Source organism: Musa acuminata, chromosome BXJ3-5 (genome assembly GCF_036884655.1).
Source record: "Musa acuminata AAA Group cultivar baxijiao chromosome BXJ3-5, Cavendish_Baxijiao_AAA, whole genome shotgun sequence".
NCBI lineage: Eukaryota > Viridiplantae > Streptophyta > Magnoliopsida > Zingiberales > Musaceae > Musa > Musa acuminata.
In genome coordinates this window covers 17,581,611-17,600,090 of record NC_088353.1, presented here as the reverse complement: position 1 = coordinate 17,600,090, position 18,480 = coordinate 17,581,611, and the positions used below count along the sequence as shown (strand labels likewise).

Below are 18,480 nucleotides of genomic sequence, written 5' to 3'. Positions count from 1 at the left end.
AAAGGCTGAACTCATTCGTCCAATGGCAACTATGCAATGACTTATTTAGAGTATTTAAGCTAAGAATTCAGCTCACAAAAGGAAAAGGCTGAACTCGTTCTTCCAATGGCAACCATGCAATGTTCGTTGACGATGAAGAGGTTTGAGAGGCGGCAGCAAAGAAAGGAAAGGTTCGCTAAACTTTTAATCATCCATACCCATTTTTCAAAATTATAAATGGATAATCTTTATTTAATTTTAATTAATATATCATATATTATTTTTTAGGTAATTAAATTTTATTTCTATTGTTAACATGGTATGATTTGTTTTCATGTTTGTTAAAATAGTAAGATAATTTTTAGGATATAAATAATATTTGTTATCTCATTTTGTTTAAATAAAAAAGGCTTTTATTTCGATGGTTTGCTCTAATCGCTTCTTCCGATCTTGCTCGTCGAGATCGCAATCACAAATCTCACGGCATATGTATTCCTGATACAGCCATTAATTGCAGCGCCGTCGCTTCGGCTAAACCATCCTGGCCGTTAGATTCAACATCCAACGATTCAGATCTTTCCTTTCACGAATATTTAGACCCCTCTGCCCCGTCCTTTCAAAACCGGCTCAAGAAACCCTACCAACGGCTTCGTGAACCCTCCTGCTACGGTCTCGAGCTCGGTCATGGCGAACGCCGTCCCGATCCTCTCAGAAAACCCTGGCACCAGTAAGCGGAAACGGTCTCACGTCCATCCCCCAGAACCCCAGGAGCAAGATGGAGGAGGAGGAGGAGGAGAAGCGAGTGCCGAGCTCAGAAAGAAGAAGAAGATAACAGATCAGAGAGGAGCCTGGGCGAATCTCGATCTCATCCTTTCCCTCCAGATTAAAGATATCCCTATTCAAAGGTCCCTTCTTTACACCAAGAAATTGCATATTTGTTTTCCCTTTCAGTTTCGTTGAATCCGATAAGGGTTGTGTTTTGTGCAGGAAGATCGAGATTGCTTTTGATTACGTGAGCTTGATTGGTGATGGTGATGATCAAGGCGCGGAGGTCGTTGGGATCCCCCGTCTTGTGTCCTTTCTGATTGATTGGATTCAGCTCCATTTGATCTCTTTTGAGAGTAGTAAACGAAACGCGGAATTTTGTGACTCATGTTTGGATTACAGATGTTGGGCTGTTCTCAGATTCTGCTTACAGAAGCCGTCCGTTGGCGTTTCCTCGAATCTACTGCGAGCCGTTACCCGTGTCTTGCACCATGCGTTGCTTCTGTTTGATGGTGATAGCTCATTGCTCAAGGAAGAGTCTGATAGGTTATTCAAGCATGTTTTTGAGTGCCTTTCTTTGCTTCTTTTAGCCAATTCCAGAGCTTTCTACAATGCTGGTGTTGAACTCTGGGTTTCATGTGCTGCTGAGGCTGTTAGCCTTGTTCGTAAGGTTTTCATGAATGATGAGCTTGGTTCTTCCAGTGGTGGAGTCTTGACAAGTCTTTCAAGTCTTCTTCTTGAGGACTTTGTTGGTTTTCTAAGGTTTCACCCGAATCCTAGAAATGTCTTTGGTGCTTTTGTGGATAGGTTGCTCGAGCCATTGCTTGAATTGCTAGTTTTATTGCAGTTACGAGTGAATGAAGGGAAATGCCAAGAAGCGCATAACCTGTTGAGGATTGTCAAAGAAGTTTTGTCTATTGGGGTATTTCATCCAGCACATATTAACGGGCTTTTATGCTTGAAGAGTTCAAATGCAGAGGAGGGCAGACGATTGAAGGGCATTAATGAGAGCTATCACAGACACTTTTTTCGGAGATTAGAGAAGATGATTGCAGAGAAGAAGGCAGTTTCACTTGGTGGCTTTGGGTACCTTCTTTGTTTGTTCATCAATGAAGTTAGGAGTAAAAAAAATGCTAGTTTGGCATCAAAAGTCAACAATGCTTCAGGAAGGCATACTGAGATTCCTGAAAAAGCTGAAGAAACTAGCAAACCACTATTTGGAGTATTCACACAGTTCTTAGAGCCTCTAGTGCTTGAGTGTAAAAGGTGCGCAGAGCTTGACCTCTCACAGGATAAAGAGCTCCTAGAAATCAGGTTGGTGGAGGGTCATTGCATGCTCAAGTCCGTGAATGAGACTCTTACAATTTTTATTGATGAGAAGATATATATGCCCACAGAAGACACATCTGAAGAGTCTTATTTTAACTTTTTGAAACACATCTATGACATAATTGTTTATATTTCTGGGAAAATTTATCTATTTTGGTTGTCAGTGTTACACGTGGACAATGTAAGAATTAAAAGAATCTTGCCTCTACTTGCAAAGGAGATTTTTGTTTCAGTTGGATATTTTTTGGAAATCGAGTATAAGGCTGTTGGGAATGACCTAGTGGAACTATGGTTAATGATATTCGCGTACTTGAATGTTCAGATGCCTTTGGCTGATACAAAGCCATGTTCTTTGTTAGTTTCTGGGATTTTGAAACTCAGTTGTCAAGTAATTAACATATATGGTGAGCTTCGACAGGTTAGTGGGATACCATGGTCATCATTTTCTACCATTAGTTTTGGAACTTCCAAATAAAAAAAAGAACTTTCCTCTGCTATAGGAAGTATTACAAAATTATATTGTGTAGTTTATTTATCTTGCATTTATGCTCAATGGCAAATGCAACCATGTCAATTCATTCCTACCAATTGTTTGCAAAAATGTTACTAAACTTTTGTCAGATTGCATCGATAACATGCCCTAATGTTTGGCTGAAGTGCCCAAATGTTGATTGTGTTGATGTCATGCAATTATCATCTTGATGTATAAAATAATCTGAATGTAAATTTTATCAGGGGAGTTGCTGGTAAATGAAGTTGGCCTCACTACTAGTTTATTTACATTTTGTTGCCTGACCTTGAAGTTTTTTGAAATGGATTTGAGTTTCTCTGCAGTTTCTTCTCCAGTGATCTATGAGTTGCTTGACATTTGTTTCCTTTCCAAGCAAAACCTGACGTTTGATGCATCTGGTTTTTGAGTGATTCATTGTTCTTAACTAATCCCATGGACGTATAAGGAGATGTGGAGTTATCAAATTAAAGCTTTGCCAATCAATCTCTTCTAGATAATATATTTACTTGGAGTTTGAGGCTATTTGTCATCACTTATATATACCCCCTATATTGTAGAACAATGCTATTATTTTAATTGCTTTCTTTTGGCTTAAGATTATTACCGGTTACCGGTATTTGTTTGAAGATATACTTTCTAAGTTCTAAGTGACAAGTTCTTCTCCTGATAACTCAGTCTCTTCTTTTCTTTTTCCTTTCTGCATATTTGCGTCTTTTTCATTTTTGAGCCTACTAATGTCCTGGATACTCCTTGTTATATTGTAATCCCAGGTCCATGGATTTAATGTGTTCAAAATGTAATAAGTTCATGAATAAGAAAGCAGGATGTTTGAACTGGATGGCATATGCAGTATAGCAATTAGTAACTCATTTTTTGTGCATACTGTTGGACAGTGGTGAGGAAATTCACTGTGAAGTACGAAGGGGCACATCTTTTGCATGTCAGATAATAATCTCTCGTAAATTGTCATCAAACTGGTGTAATCGGTTGTGCTTGATGACTTCCTTAATATTTTTGTTAGATAATGTCGAGGGAGGGGATCACTAACTAGTAAAGCACTGACAGCAGTATTTAAAGTTAATGTTGGTCATAAAATATAACCATTTTATGGAAAGCAACACTTTTCTTTTAGGAATAGATCCACGATAATTATCCAGCTGGTTACCTTTCTCGGCTCTTGTTATGCTACCTAATTTCATGTCTAATTTTGTGGACCACTTATTCACTCCCAAAGCAGATCTTTCAATGAGCCATTGAGAAACGAGGTAGAAGTCATTTGACTAATATTGTTCTTACATGGTTTCTTTCTTGCTAACAATTTTTGTTTCTTGGTTATCTTTACCTGCCTTTGGTCTTATAAAATGCTTGTTGATAGTCATGTTATCATTGTAGGTTAATAGTCCCATTTTTGCACTCTGTAGAGCTGTGAGACTCTTTGCAGTTGCTAGTGATGCTGAATCAACTGGTAAATCTGTGTTCGTTGCTTCTTCACCTCTGTCTGCGGAGATATGTTTAAAATCAATGACAGCCCTATTAATGTCAGACTCATTTCGACTTGCGATTTCTAATTCTATCAAGTCAATACCAGAACGACAAGCTAATGGATGTATACTGCAGCTGAATACAGATATTACAAATTCACTAGAATGGATCAAACATGGTTCTGTACGTAATGGTATATTTTTAGGTGAAACAAGTACCTTAAATAGCTGCATGTTGCATTTAGGTATGCAAGCAGAACTTTTGGGAAAAGTTCTATCTGAGATATACACGATTGTACTGGATTCACTAATGATTACATCAACAAACAGTGTTCTAGTAGGAAATTCTGTTGATAATTTAATGAAATCAATAAGGCCAAGCTTCAGTTGTTTGGTTCAAAATCCATTGGATGGTGTCAGTAGTTCTATTCACTATATTTCAGGGCGAAAATTGTCTAACCATGAGTTACCTGAACACCAAAACGAGTCACAGAGCATACCAATTAGCATCTCCTGGTTTTTTGTGTTCCTTTTTCGTATGTACACGTCCTGTAGAAGTTTATACCGGCAATCAATTAGCCTAATGCCACCTAATTCAGCAAAAAAGGCATCAGAAGCCATTGGGAACATATTTTATGTATGTAGTGGAATAGAATGGAGGAATAATTGGAAGTCTCTGGATGATGGTTATTTCTCCTGGATAGTTAGACCTTCCATTTCCCTCCTGGATGTTATTCAATCTCTATCTGATGTTTTTTTTTCAAACAGTTCCCCAGTTTATGCTCCTCTTGTTTATGTATTTCATGCCATGGCCATACAAAGGCTTAATGATTTGGATAGGATGCTTAAAGCATATGAATTCTTGCAAGAGGACTCACAATTAAGCCAAGTGCCACTTGAGAATCTTGATATGCAAAAATTAAGCAAGCAACTGAATCGGCTCATTGCTACGTCCAGGAAGGAGGCAGTAAAAGTAACCAAATTCTTAAGTGGTTATCTGCCATTGTTGGCTTCAGAGGGAAAATGTATATGCAGCCAGAGCTTTAAAACTGGTGAGGTAAAAAGTTTGCCTCCAGATGAAGGCACCTTGGATGAGAATTCTTTGCCTTCTCAAATTTGGAGGTTTCTCTGCCAGAATATTAATATTTGGTGCTCTCATGCTTCTAACAAGTATCTGAAGATGTTTTTATCTCATTTGCTACTGTATTCATTGCCTTGCGGAGGTCCTGTTAGGGAGCCATGCATAGGTGAAACTTTATGCAACAAAGTTGATATGCACCAAATTGCATTGGAGCTCATCAGCGACAGTGCTCTATATGAACAAGCTGTAAGTAAATGCATTTGACTATAATGTCTAGGAGAAAAGATTGTTCTTTAATTCTGGACTCTTACATATAAGAAGAGAGACAAATTCACACATTTGTGCTTGATTTTAAATGATCGAGTTGGTTTCTTTTTTTGAACTTAATAAAATAATCACTTTCTTTTCTCACTAAATTTTTTTCGCTTCCAATGGCACAGAATACCTGTCTTGTGTTAATTTGAGAGGCATCAGGAGATCTTACCCTTTTCTCTTGTGTCTAGGTTCTGTCCAAGCATTTAACATCAAAGTTATGCCAAGTTCTGAAGAAATCATTCACTTTTCTGATAAATCATGATAGCACAAGCTGTAAGGATATGTATTCATTATCAGAATGGTCGGAGATCTTGACCACATTAATTCAAGGGCCAGCAGTTGATATGGGTGGCAGACATGCTTTACCTACTTCACTGTCAGCATCTAATTTGGTCCATTCAGACATCTCTTGTACAATACCTTCTGGGAGGCAATCAGGTCTTTCGTTCCATATGCAACTCAAAGTTTGTGAAGATTTACTATATCTATTCTGTAAGATGCCCGGAGTTCATGTAACTGCTACTTCTTTTGTAGATTATGCAACATATATACTGAATCTTGAAAGGTAGATATTCTCTTAATTTTGTTTCCTTATATACGTTTTTGTATCTGCTTAGTTGTTGCATTGTCTCTTTTTGGATAATGTTCTTTTTATCCATGTGTTAAACATGACAAATAATTCTGAATGTTTTCTTTTAGAAAGTTGTGACTTTGCTCTCCTAGTAGTAGCAATTCTTGTCTACTTTTAGGTGTCACGTGTGAGAAGGATGACTAGACAAGACCCATTAACAGCATTAAGGAAGAATGTGGTGGCCCTTATACTAACGACAAGACATCAGCCTTGTTAGAGTTTAAATGGTGGGAGAGGATTCATGCTGGTAAACACAAACAGTTAGATTTTTAACTTTGAATTGTCAGTTAGATAGTCTTAATGATAATTAGCATCATAATGCCTTAGAGGGATATCTGATCAATTTGTAATGAAGATTACCAGGTCATGTGCGAGCAAGACTTTGGCAAGTGATCGTACATTGTGCATGCTTGTGTTAGTCATGTCACAAGTTACTCTGTCGTGCAAATCATGTATCAAAGACATGATTTTGTCATTTTGAATCATGTATCAAAGGCTGACAAGTTCAACACAATTAAGAATCACAAAAAACAGCCAAAAGAACTAGAAAAGTCTGATCATTCATCTTGTCATTTTGCATCAGGAAACATAAAAAACAAACAAAAATGAGGATCACAACATGCCATAGCATTTTCAAAGAGATGATCTACCCATATTCAGGTTGAGATGCTCACCTACAACTTAACAAACTTAAATTACTACAAAAACAAAAAAAAGTAAAAGAAGTTCCTTTACTGTGTCGAAGGGCTCCAGTGGGGTGCTAAACGACTGATCAGCTGACATAAAATCCATATTAGATGATCCTAGATGATAAATTGGGCTAAGGGAAGCCATCATATACTAAGTCCCGATATAAATTCACAATATCATCTGAAATGGTATTAAGATCCATCTTCCCAAATCATATACTAATTCTTATTGAGGAAAATAATTTGACATGGTTCAATTTATACAATTTATACTCAAGTGAGGCATGATAAAATAGGCTAGTGCTGCAAGGAACGATAGATTAAAAGAATTATGTTAGAAACCACAGAAGAACAGAGTTTATAGCCTAATTAGTTAGTGATGATGCCTTGATAGAAATAGATGGCAGAAAAGATCCATATATCAGATAGCAAGTTTGTTTGGAATTTGCTTATTGATTATCAATAAACCCTTAATGAACTAGAATTTGGTTGATAATATTTATTTGTTAATTCGTCTACTTGGTCTTTAAAATTTTTTGTACTAATGTTTCTGTCATTGGTTTAGGTTAGTCATATCAAACTTATTGACAAGTCGTGAATCTTTGGTCAATGGCGATAACCTCTTTGAGCTTTGGAGATTGTTTATTTCATGTCGACGGGCCATGAAACATCTTGTGGTAGCATCTGTTGAAAATGCAGAAATCCCAGAGGCCTCATATTTGTTGACTGTATTTAATCATTCAACTATCTTGTGGTTATTGAAGACAGCTGATGAATTGGTTGGACTGCCACATGCATTTTTTGGAGAGAAGTATTTCAGTCAGATGAAAACTATGACATTTTCCTTGGTGGATCACACATCCTATATATTTTTGACAGTAGGCAAACAACTGATGAGTACTGCATTACAATCTATAATAAATAATGAGAAGCTTCATATGAAGCTCCCTTTACATTATGACAAAACTAGAAAAGATGCTTATAATGTAATTGATCAGCACATTGTAACTTCAGAAAATGTTGAACCCTGGAAATATTTGGAACTTTTGGCTGAGATACTGGCAGATCAGATAAGAAATTCAACTGTTATATTGAAGGATATGGGACATGCACTCAAAGAAGAAATTGATCATAACATTTTGAGCCTCAATAAATTATCGTGTGTTATATCTTGCCTACAAGGGTTTCTATGGGGCCTGGCATCTACGTCAGATAGCATAGGTATTGACCACGTTACTGACAAACAACAATCACAATCACTGAGGTTCAACCATTCCTGTCTTTCTAGATTGAGCAATTATATTGTTCTATTTGAGAATTTTGTTTATTCGTGTATTAGTATATTTATTGTTGATGATGGACAAGACAGTGAAACCCATCCTACACATAATCTCCCATACAATAATAGTTTGTATAGAAATGTACTCATCGAAAGTGCTTCTGGATGTTCACATCATCATGAGCCATTTTCTGTTGGAGAGCAAGGAGCAAGATCCAAATGCTCGGCTTGTTATAGGATTGACATCAAAGACTCGTCAGATGATGAACACACTAAGAATTCCAGTGTAAAGAAGGAAAGATCATCAGATAGCCACAAGAAGTGGGTAATTAATGCTTTTAGAGCAGTTCAGAATGTTGATTTGTCTAATCTGCAGAATTTGAGAGGGTCTTTCTTACAAAATTTATTAGAGGGTGAAAGTCCCCATTTAGCATTCATGGTTAGACAACTATTTTTGGCTTCTGCAGCTATCCTTAAGCTAAAGTGTACGCTTTTATTTTCCAACAGTCTGAAACCACATGGCAATTTTTATTACTTGTCATCAAAGTCGATGGGTCTTCTTGTTCAAACTTCTCATATTATTCTACAGGGAATAGCAGAAATGGTTGGCAGACCAAATCCATTTACCTTTGTTTGGGTAGATGGTCCATTGAAATATCTTGAAGTTGTTGGGAATTACATCAGCTTGTCTGATCCTACCTTGACAAAAGATGTGTATGCACAGTTACTAGACATTCATTTGAGAGTAATAGGGAAATGCATTTCTCTACAAGGAAAGTCTGCAACTCTTTCATCTCATGAGACAGGATCAAATACAAAAATGCTCCAGAGAGAAACTCATGTGAGTGTTCATAAGAAGCAATCACTTGTTGGAGAATACAGCATCAATGAATTCAAAAGTCAACTTCGGTTGTCATTCAGAAAATTCATTGGAAGACCGGTGAAATTGCAGTTGAGGACAGCTGTGCAAGCAATAGAGAGGGCCCTGATTGGAACACCGCAAGGTTGCCATATGGTGTATGAAGTAAGAACTGGAAATTTTGATGGAGGGACAGTCTCCCCAAATGTGGCAGGTGGGATTGACTGCTTGGATATGGTTCTTGAATATGTTTCAGGTACTTTGCAATAGTCTCATGTTTTTTTTCCCCTTCTTTTTCCTGAATGAGTTCCCTATGAATACAAGTGTCTGCAGTCAATGCAAAATGAATATTTAATTTTTCGAACAGATGGATTGATTTCCTAGTTAACCTAGAATGGAAATCATCATTTGGCAGTCAACAAGTATTTGCGGTTGCATTCACATGAAGTACCCTGCTTGAAAATGTATTCATATTATAATAAGTTGCTTATCGATAAACATGCTATTGAATAAAAATATTTATCATATATGAAATTATTCATAATTCGTTTTTTTCTGGTATGGGCTGCAGAACAAAAGCAAGTCATAAAGGAAAATATCTCAAGTTTATTGGGTTGTTTATTCAATATAGTTTTGCACCTCCAGCAGCCAAAAATATTTTACATAGAGAAGTTACCTTATAACAAAACTGAGATTAATCCAGATTCCGGTTCAGTTGTTCTTATGTGTGTTGAGGTTCTTACAACAATTGCTGGGAAGCATTCATTTCAAATGGACACATGCCATGCTAGCCAGTGTTTGCAGATACCAATGGTACTTTTCAGGGACTTCAGTCACCTCAAAGATTCTCATGACTGTTCATTATCTACTAGTATTCCAGAGGCAGGACCCTTCCATGATGTTCATGATTCTAATGTTGATCGTCAGTTCTCTATCGATTTATACACTTCATGCTGCAAACTTTTATACACAACTCTTAAGCACCGGACACGGTACGTGCTACTTTTTTGGTGCTTCTATACTCATGAAATCTTTTGGTTGAAGCTTGATCTAAAATTTTGGAATAGTTTCCATTAAGTTGCCAATCAGGGCAAAGTAAGTACATGATGTTCACTTGGTTAGACTTGGATATGCATGCTTGAAAACTGTTTTTAATAATATTCATGTTATTTTGTGTCTTTCTGAGGAATCGGTAATCATGGAAGATTATTTTCATACATTTATGTATTTTTGTTAAAACAAGACTTATTGATAGTTTATTTATCCAGTTTGTACTAAGTGTATTTGTTTAGTTTAATCTATACAGATTTAGTTGACATGGATTTCTTGTTCATCAAATAAATTTGGACTTTATGCACCTGCAATTACAAATGACACATTTGAATGGACTGCTTCTGAAACTTGTTAATCCTTGTAAGTATCAGGAACCTCAACACTTTCTGATGTATTGGATGTGGGCCATTAAACTTGATATACTGTGTCTGGGGATGACTAGAATTTTGTGTAAATATGCAACCGAGACTATCTAAAAGTAATATTGGCTCTTAGGCAGATAAGAACTTTGATAGTACTGTCATACCTTGTAACAGTGGACAATATATAAATTAGTTACTGAAGTTTAAGCCGGATCGTGATAGTCAACATAAATTTTTGTGGGACATGTTAGAATTACTGATAATATTGGCATTTAACTTTTATATGTGTCAGGTGTAAGATTGTTGATATAAAATGATATAAACTTCTTAGAATTAAATGGTTTCGGTTGAGGTGAACATTGCAGCATGATTGTTCACATCATCCTGTATCCTCCCTTTATGGTCTTGGACTTATTGGTTGTCAGCTTGTCAATTGCCCAAGCTCCTAATTGGTGTCCAAGCTAGCTTTGTTTGGCATGTTACACTTAAGTGTTGGATTACACCTTTTCGTACTAGTGTTGATAACTAGCTTGAAAAATAAAGTCCATAAGTGCAAAAATTTACTAAGTGTTGAATCCTTCCATAAATGAGGAGTCCTATACTTTAAAGGCTTTGTCAACTAGCATTAAAACTCTAGCCAAATTTCTAATAGCATCCATTTATTATCCAAAAGTTTGCTTCTCTTTTCAACATGCAAAGATGAAGGTTGGCAAAAAATTGTTAAATCTTCTTATTTCTTTAGGATGACCTCTTGTAGCTATTATCATGCTTCTAGAATAAATACTTCAGTCTTCAATATCCCTTTTACGTTGACACTATTAATGGATGAAATTGAGCTCTAAGCTGACACATTTTCTATTTGATGAAAGAATGTTCATGGTTTATTTATCTGACATTAAACTTGCATTGTGTAGGACTATCTCATATTCCTAAGTTAGTAATTTAATGAGACTAAGATAACTAAAATTCTCAATCCATACTGGTGTACCAACCAAGCATCGATACTGTATGTACCAAGGCATACCAATGTACCAGATATCGGTACACCGAGGTGTACCAACTGTACACCCAAAATCATCGAAAATAGCTCCAAAATACCTAAAAAATAAAAAAAAAGTTAGATTAGGGTTTTTAAGTTGAAAATAAATATAAATTTAGTATAATTTTAGCAAAATAATGGAAATTAGGATAGAGTAGTGACATATCTTTTTTGGACTTTGAGGAATAGCTTTGTGATATGTTTTGGATCGTCCTTCCGTTAATATTGAATTATCTACAAAGAAATAATTTGAATTATTATATTATTTTTTAAACAACTTGAACTTTAAGATTCAAATGAATTAAGTAATCGATTGATAAATATACCTGTTCTTACCATAAAAAAGAACGACAGAATTCCACAAGCGATGGATTAGAATCCTCGATCCTATGTATTTGTATATCAATATGATATGTTTGTTGGACTCAATCATGAAATTGATCCCATGACATAATGTGCTGATACATCATATGCTATTGGTGCATCAATGTGATGGTGGTTATAGTTTGATCATCGTGAACCACGTGTCCAAGGTGGCTCCTGAGGCAAGGACGAATGTGGCATGTATTGATGCAGAACATAGAGAATAACAAAACTTCTACTTTGGCTACTGATCTATTGCTCCGTATTGTAAGATCGATTATCGTACTGTTGCTCGAAGAAGTATGACCAACTATCATCGTACTGCTGTTAGCCATAAGATTCCCCATAATACGATAATTGTGAACACAATCAGCTTCGCTCTGTGTTTACGTCGTGTAGGCTCTATGACATTTGCTCAAGATTATCCAATGTCTTTCCCTTCCTCTTCCCTTTCCGTGCATAAACTTGATCAGTACCTCGTCAAGCTCCATGATTTGAATCTTGGGTGGTATGTGTAAAATACTGCTCCTCGGTCCATGCGCCTCCCTCAAATTGTGTAGATGAGACCATTGACTCCCTAGTGTTGCCACTATCATCGGTCGAGGCACTGCTATCCACATCACTACCATGTCTCTAAACCAAGCAGGTTGTTGAATGCTATTGCGAAGGTGTCTCGTTACCCGACTCGATTCTTTCCAACGAGTGAAAAAAAGTTCGAGTGAAATGAGTTAAGAGCATTGTGAAAATGTGAGAATGAGAGAGAGACACGAGTAAAAAAGAGTTTGAGAGAATTGAAAAGATTGAGAGAGTGAAATGAGTTGAAAGAGGTGAGAGGAAAGGATTTAAAAACCCTTTTCTAAGCCTCAAACGGTCAATTTGACCATTTGAAATAGGGCAATCTCAACCCTTGATCGGCAACGGTCAAAATCAGACCATTACCAACATGTACTGACCATTTGAAATAGGGAAATCTCAGCCCTTGATCGATAACGGTCGAAATCCGATTGTTGTTGATCGGTATAAGTTGGTAACCGTCGGATATCGATTGTTACCGTTCGGTACAGACCCCATCATGTGATAGTATCGCCTGGTAGAGGGCGATCCACATACTAGTATCTTGTTGGACCAGTATGTACCGCCCATACCGGGCGGTACAGGTCGGCACAGCAATCCTTGGCTAAAATATTTGCATTTATTAGCAATTTACTTCCTTTTGTTTCAGACAATATTGTGCAGATGTATCCTTTGTTATACTCTTTATACAATAATTAGTGATTGCATGGGGTAGTTTATACTCTTTAGCAACATTATGCCCATGATAGTTTGATTGCTACTGCTGCAGCTTGGTGAGGATTCCATCTGGTGACTTTATAATCCGGACCAGTCATTTTGTCATCGGGGTTACAAAATACCAGTTTTCTTATTGGGCATGCTCCAAGACTAGGATGTAATTTTGATAAGATGGTTGGGCTTTGTCTTAGTAGATGACTTGTACAAATGCATACAAATACTTATGTTATTCTCTTTTCATATGAAATGTTGAACATAGTTTATTTCTGCTGTTTCACATTGGATATATGTGATTCACATATATTTCAATTTCCATATACTTTTGTTTACTTGATGAGTAAGCCTTTTTTCTTTCTCCTGTTTGCTCTGTAGCAAGGTTGAACAATGTGTTGCCGTACTTCAAGATTCAGTTATCACTTTGCTTAACTGTCTGGAGAATTTTGACACAAATTCACATAGCAGAAAAGGTTATTTTACCTGGGATGTGCAGGAGGCGGTAAAATGTGCTAGCTTTTTGAGGAGGATCTATGAAGAGGTTTGTGAGGATTTTTTTTTAATGAAATATTTTCATATACATCATGAAATTGATTGCTAATTTGTTTTGACTCATTGTACATTCAGTAGCAATATCCAGTAAACCAATTTTGCTACATAGCTAGCTAGATCTATTGATCTCCAGTTCTAAAACTTGATTTTCCATTTAATGTTTGGGATTCTTGATGATGAATAAAGAGGACAACAAACAGATCAGACACCAAATATAATAGTCGGAGCTGAGGATTGTATTTTGAGGTCTAAAAGCTGGTGTCACCAAGGATTACTTTTTGGCATGGACATGCAGTTGAGATGACATTTTGTTCATCTCAAATTGGTGTGTAGATTAGGACAAGCCAGTTGGTCTCTGTATATGCCATTCAAATGGAACCTGGATGAACAGATGCACCAATCAGCACATACGGCATAGGCTATCATCCTTTGGCCGATGTAATAGTCGATGACAAAGGTCAAACTAAGTCGTGGCATCAATTTTTTCTTGCAAAACTAAAATATCAACTTGATGACTTTCCTTTTAGATTTATGTTGACAAAGTGAATTGTCTGTGGAAAATATATATAGAGATGTTATACATGGAAATTTAGAATTGGTTGCTTACGGCTAATGTGCGTTGGGGTTCTTACAAGTGAATATTTTAAGTTCTAGGTTGATCCTATCTGGGTCATGTCCCTTAGTTCCATCCTATTCTCCATTAGGTAATAAAACCCTCCTTTCACGGGTGTGGCTTCTGTAGGAATTTATTTTTATTTTCTTATTTTGTGGATATGCTATGTAATCAACCTATTAGAAATTGTCATACCTTAGCCACAATTCTTGGTGAAACAGCCATAGTAAGCTGTGTAAACTTCCTACATACATCAACCTTTGTAGGAAGTTTCAGCGATTTAAAAAGGCCCTTGGGCGCTCGCCTAGGCGCTCGGGCCTCGCCCGAGCGCCTCGCTAATCTCCTAGGCGGCGCGCTACAAACAGGCATCGCTTGGGCGCTCGCTCGAGCCCAGGCGCTGGGCACTTCGGGCGAGCACCTGTGTTAACCAAGGCGACCGAACCAAGTTTTTAGGTCAGGTTCGATCCTGGTTCGGCTCGCCCGAGCGCCTCGTTAATCTCCCAGGCGGTGCGCTACAAATAGGCGTCGCTTGGGCGCTCGCCCGAGCCCAGGCGCTGGGCACTTCGGGCGAGCACCTGGGTTAACCAAGGCGACCGAACCAAGTTTTTAGGTCTGGTTCAATCCTGGTTCGGTCTATGATGGTTAGTTGGTTCAATCAAACCAACTAAAACTGATATAAGTGACAAACGAACCCTAACCCTCGTCGCTACCGATCCCAATCCCGATCCCGCTGCTTGCCGCTCGCAAACGCTGTCGCTGTCACCGCTCGCGCCTCTCGCTGCACGCAAACGCTACCGCTGTCGCCGCTCGTGCCTCCCGCTGCCGCTGCTCGTAAACGCTGTCGCTGTCGCCGCTCGCGCCTCCCGCTGCTCCCCGCTCCCACTCCGGCTCCCGCTGCTCGCCGCTCGCCGTTGCCGCTTCCTCTTTTCTCAGTCAACAGGCTCAGCACCCCCTTACACTTCATTCTTCTCCTTCTGTTAACAGTATACAGTATACTGTTAATATTGTTAGGTTTATTTGAAATTATTAATTTTCAATACTGTTAATAGATTTTCTTAATTTAATAGCATATTTTAATTTAAAATTTTAAATAATTATATTTATTAATTATATTATATATTTTTATATTTTAGCGTCTCGCTTCGCTCGGACGAGTGCCTAGCGCCTCGGGCGTTTTTGAACCTTGGCGCCTAGTGCTTTTTAAATCACTGGGAAGTTTACATCATTTTTTTTTCTCTTTCTGATGGACTCCAAGGAGTGAAAAATTGGGTGGATATACTAGTTTACATGTTTCTCTTATGTATCTGAAGAGCTTTCTCGAGACACTATATTCCTTTTCTATTTCTGATAAAATTTAGTAGCAAAAATTGTCGACTTAAATTACGTCTCAGCTTGAGAAGGGCATTTCTTTGCTGCATACTGGTGCATTGTGTGTTCATATGATTAGGATTCCATGGTATTTAGTTTATGGGATCAAAGATCTTCATCACATGGTACCTTGGAGCTATGGCACAAATTTTATAACTTGATATTTAGACCAAGCCAAATAGTAGAAAAGCAGATTGCATAAAGGATGTTCAAATTCTACTGATAAATGGCAGGAACCACAATGACTTGCCCAATGCCATCCAAATTAGTGACAAGAGGAAAAGGGTTCAGACTGTGGTTATGATTAAACATGTATGTCAGTTTTTTAAGATCTGCGGTCAAGTACTGAAATAAAGGTGTCTTCATTTCTCAATTTCTTGGACTAAGAGAGGGTGTCTATACCCACAAGGCAATGCTTGCTTGTAGTTGGACTACATAGAGGTTGGGTTAAAGACTTTTATCATGAACAGCATGCATTTTTTGATGCCTTGTGTACATTTCCGGTAGTCCCTAGTGACTTATTGGAGCAAAGAAGTCACGACATGGGATCCTATGTGCCTTGGTGTTAGCGTTCAAAACGTATATATGTGTCCATGGCACAGGGGATTATCATTGTTCAAGTTGCTCAAATGAAGGGTTGGTTCTATGGTGATCAAGGATTTTGCAAAGGTGTAATGTATATCACAGATCTTGAGGATACATCATGGTTGTTGACCAATTCTTATTCTTTTTTATCCAGCTTTGTAGCTCCAAAAATTATCCAAAGATGATTGGAAAAAGAAATGCTATAAGAACTGGTAATATATATGATATCTGATAAGCCATGATGTGGTCAAATTGGTTAAATTATCAAGCAATTTTCTACCAACTTCGGAAGTTATGAAGATTCAAGTGAATCGGAGAACGTGCACGGCGATTGTGGTCCTAAATAAATGGAGAGTGAATCACAACATGACAGGAGACAAACTGGATGCAGAAGTGACATGGGAAGGACATTCCATAGAAAATCAATTTTTCACTCAAGATCTGATCTTTTTACTAATGTTCTTATCCTTGTAACAATGTTAATAAGGTATGAAGATTACACTCTTTGTAAAAAGGTGATAACATTTTTATGATTTGCGCTTTGAGGAAGAATCTTGTCAACTGTCATCAAAGCGCCTACATAAACTATGCAATGTCGTAAATCTAACCTAAGAGACTTCAGTTTCCAGAAGCCTGAAGGAAGCTGTCTCAGAAAATCACATTCGTTCCTCCTATGTGCTTTGCAGATTATATAAAGCAACCACTCGCATGCCATTCTTTCCATTATTTCATATTTCTTAGTGCATGCTACAGATTATTTCCTTTTTGGTTTGTTGTATTTACAGATAAGACAGCAAAAGGATGCTCTTGGAAGGCACTCGATTTACTTCCTTTCTAGTTACATCAATGTATATTCAGGATATGGCCCCTTCCAAACAGGCATCAAAAGGTAAGTTCCTTGTTCTAGGCATGTGCCTTATACAAGTCATCACTTTAGCGAAGTAACTACTACCGCACATGATAGGTTAACCTCCATCAACAAAGATTTACTAGTTGCTTTTTGTTTGCTTTGTGTTTGCAGGGAGATTGATGAAGCATTGAGACCTGGCATATATTCCTTGATTGATATATGCACAGCAAGTGATATTCAACAGCTTCATACTGTACTTGATGGTTAGTAATTGCGAAGCGGTCCTCATCAGATTGAGCAGGTTAGATAAATGAATGTTTCCGAGCAGTAACTAATTATTTGTGTCATTTCGCTTGCAGAGAGTTCGTGCAGAAGTACTCTTTCAACTTTACTGCACGACTACCAATTGGATTTCCAGTACGAAGGGAAAGTGTGATCTGAAACCAGGTTCTTCCTGTAATGAGTTTCAAGTTGGTTCTGTTCAAAATTGAGGGAGGCTATGGGTTCATCTTCTTGTTCTTTGGGAACATCGCATGAGCATGCCTCAGTTTGTGGAAAACTCTTCCTGCAGTGGCTACTGTATCTGTACAGTTTTTTAAAGATGGATCAAAGACTGATGCTTTCAGAATTTTTCGGATGGTTCGATGCAACAAGAGGACTTAGCAGCGGTGGTAGAACCAGCTGATGACCAAGGTTGCTACTTGTTATTTATGATCAGTGAGTTGGCACGGCAGTTGAGCTACATGTGCAGCTAAGAGTGGGTATCGCGGATCCACCATAAAGAAGAAGAGAGTGACTGCTTCTTTAGTTGTCATTAGGAAGCAAAGTCGTGTGAGGGTTTAACCAACTGCAGAGTCCAGACTTCTTGCTTTTTAACAACTTAGTGTACCTGAACTCGAAGGAATTTAGCACTTGGCCGATGATGATGGGAGACGAACATTATCCAACGGCTGCAGATCATTTCACATATGTTTTAACTCTAATTATTAACCCAAAAAATAGATGGTGTTCATTTTGATCTTTATATTTAGCATCGAGATCAATTTGTATGATTACGTTATGTCATTGCATCTGAAAAGCAAATGACACAATCTTAATTTATATTTGTAACACACCGTTGGTGTGTGTGTGGTTGATAGATGGCTCGATTTAATACTTGAAATATTAATATGATATTTTTATTAGCACGATCTGATGAAAATTTCAACTTATGTACTTTTAATTTGAGACGCTACGATCTTGATAGTCCGATTCAAATAGCTGAAGCCGGTAGATATATTTGTAATTAAAACAAGAAACTATAACTCGAACTTCGGCCGCTCGCAAGCAACAAAGAGTCATGAAGTTCTAATTCTTCCTATAAACTTAATATGATCAATAATCCCCACATGAACAAACAATCGGGGAGCAGTTGTCTCTTTGATCAACGATAAATCAAGGTTGAAAGGATGATGGAGATTCAATATATATATGAATATTATGCAGCAATACA

The 18,480-nt window shown here is 37.6% G+C and overlaps 1 protein-coding gene across 3 annotated transcripts; it reads left to right on the top strand.

Moving 5' to 3' along the window:
- The first annotated feature begins 602 nt into the window (after positions 1-602).
- LOC135638105 (uncharacterized) lies at positions 603-18,175 on the top strand. Of its 3 annotated transcripts, none has more exons than XM_065151061.1 (10): positions 603-884; positions 967-2,491; positions 3,977-5,392; positions 5,650-6,026; positions 7,347-9,133; positions 9,491-9,911; positions 13,399-13,561; positions 16,924-17,027; positions 17,160-17,251; positions 17,348-18,175. In XM_065151061.1, exons 1-10 carry the CDS (start codon positions 664-666, stop codon positions 17,422-17,424), a joined length of 6,183 nt encoding a protein of 2,060 aa, XP_065007133.1. In that variant the 5' UTR covers positions 603-663; the 3' UTR covers positions 17,425-18,175. The 3 variants fall into 3 exon arrangements, with proteins under 3 accessions (XP_065007133.1, XP_065007132.1, XP_065007134.1); XM_065151060.1 differs by having other exon boundaries at positions 7,347-9,175; XM_065151062.1 differs by lacking the exons at positions 17,160-17,251; positions 17,348-18,175 and having other exon boundaries at positions 7,347-9,175; positions 13,403-13,561.
- Positions 18,176-18,480: the final 305 nt, after the last annotated feature.

Excerpts from the sequence above, each read along its gene's own strand:
- LOC135638105 (XM_065151060.1), top strand. The coding sequence starts at position 664 with ATGGCGAACGCCGTCCCGATCCTCTCAGAAAACCCTGGCACCAGTAAG. Across the intron at positions 2,492-3,976 it reads TATATGGTGAGCTTCGACAG|GTTAATAGTCCCATTTTTGC; the intron begins GTTAGTGGGATA and ends TTATCATTGTAG. Across the intron at positions 5,393-5,649 it reads GTGCTCTATATGAACAAGCT|GTTCTGTCCAAGCATTTAAC; the intron begins GTAAGTAAATGC and ends TCTTGTGTCTAG.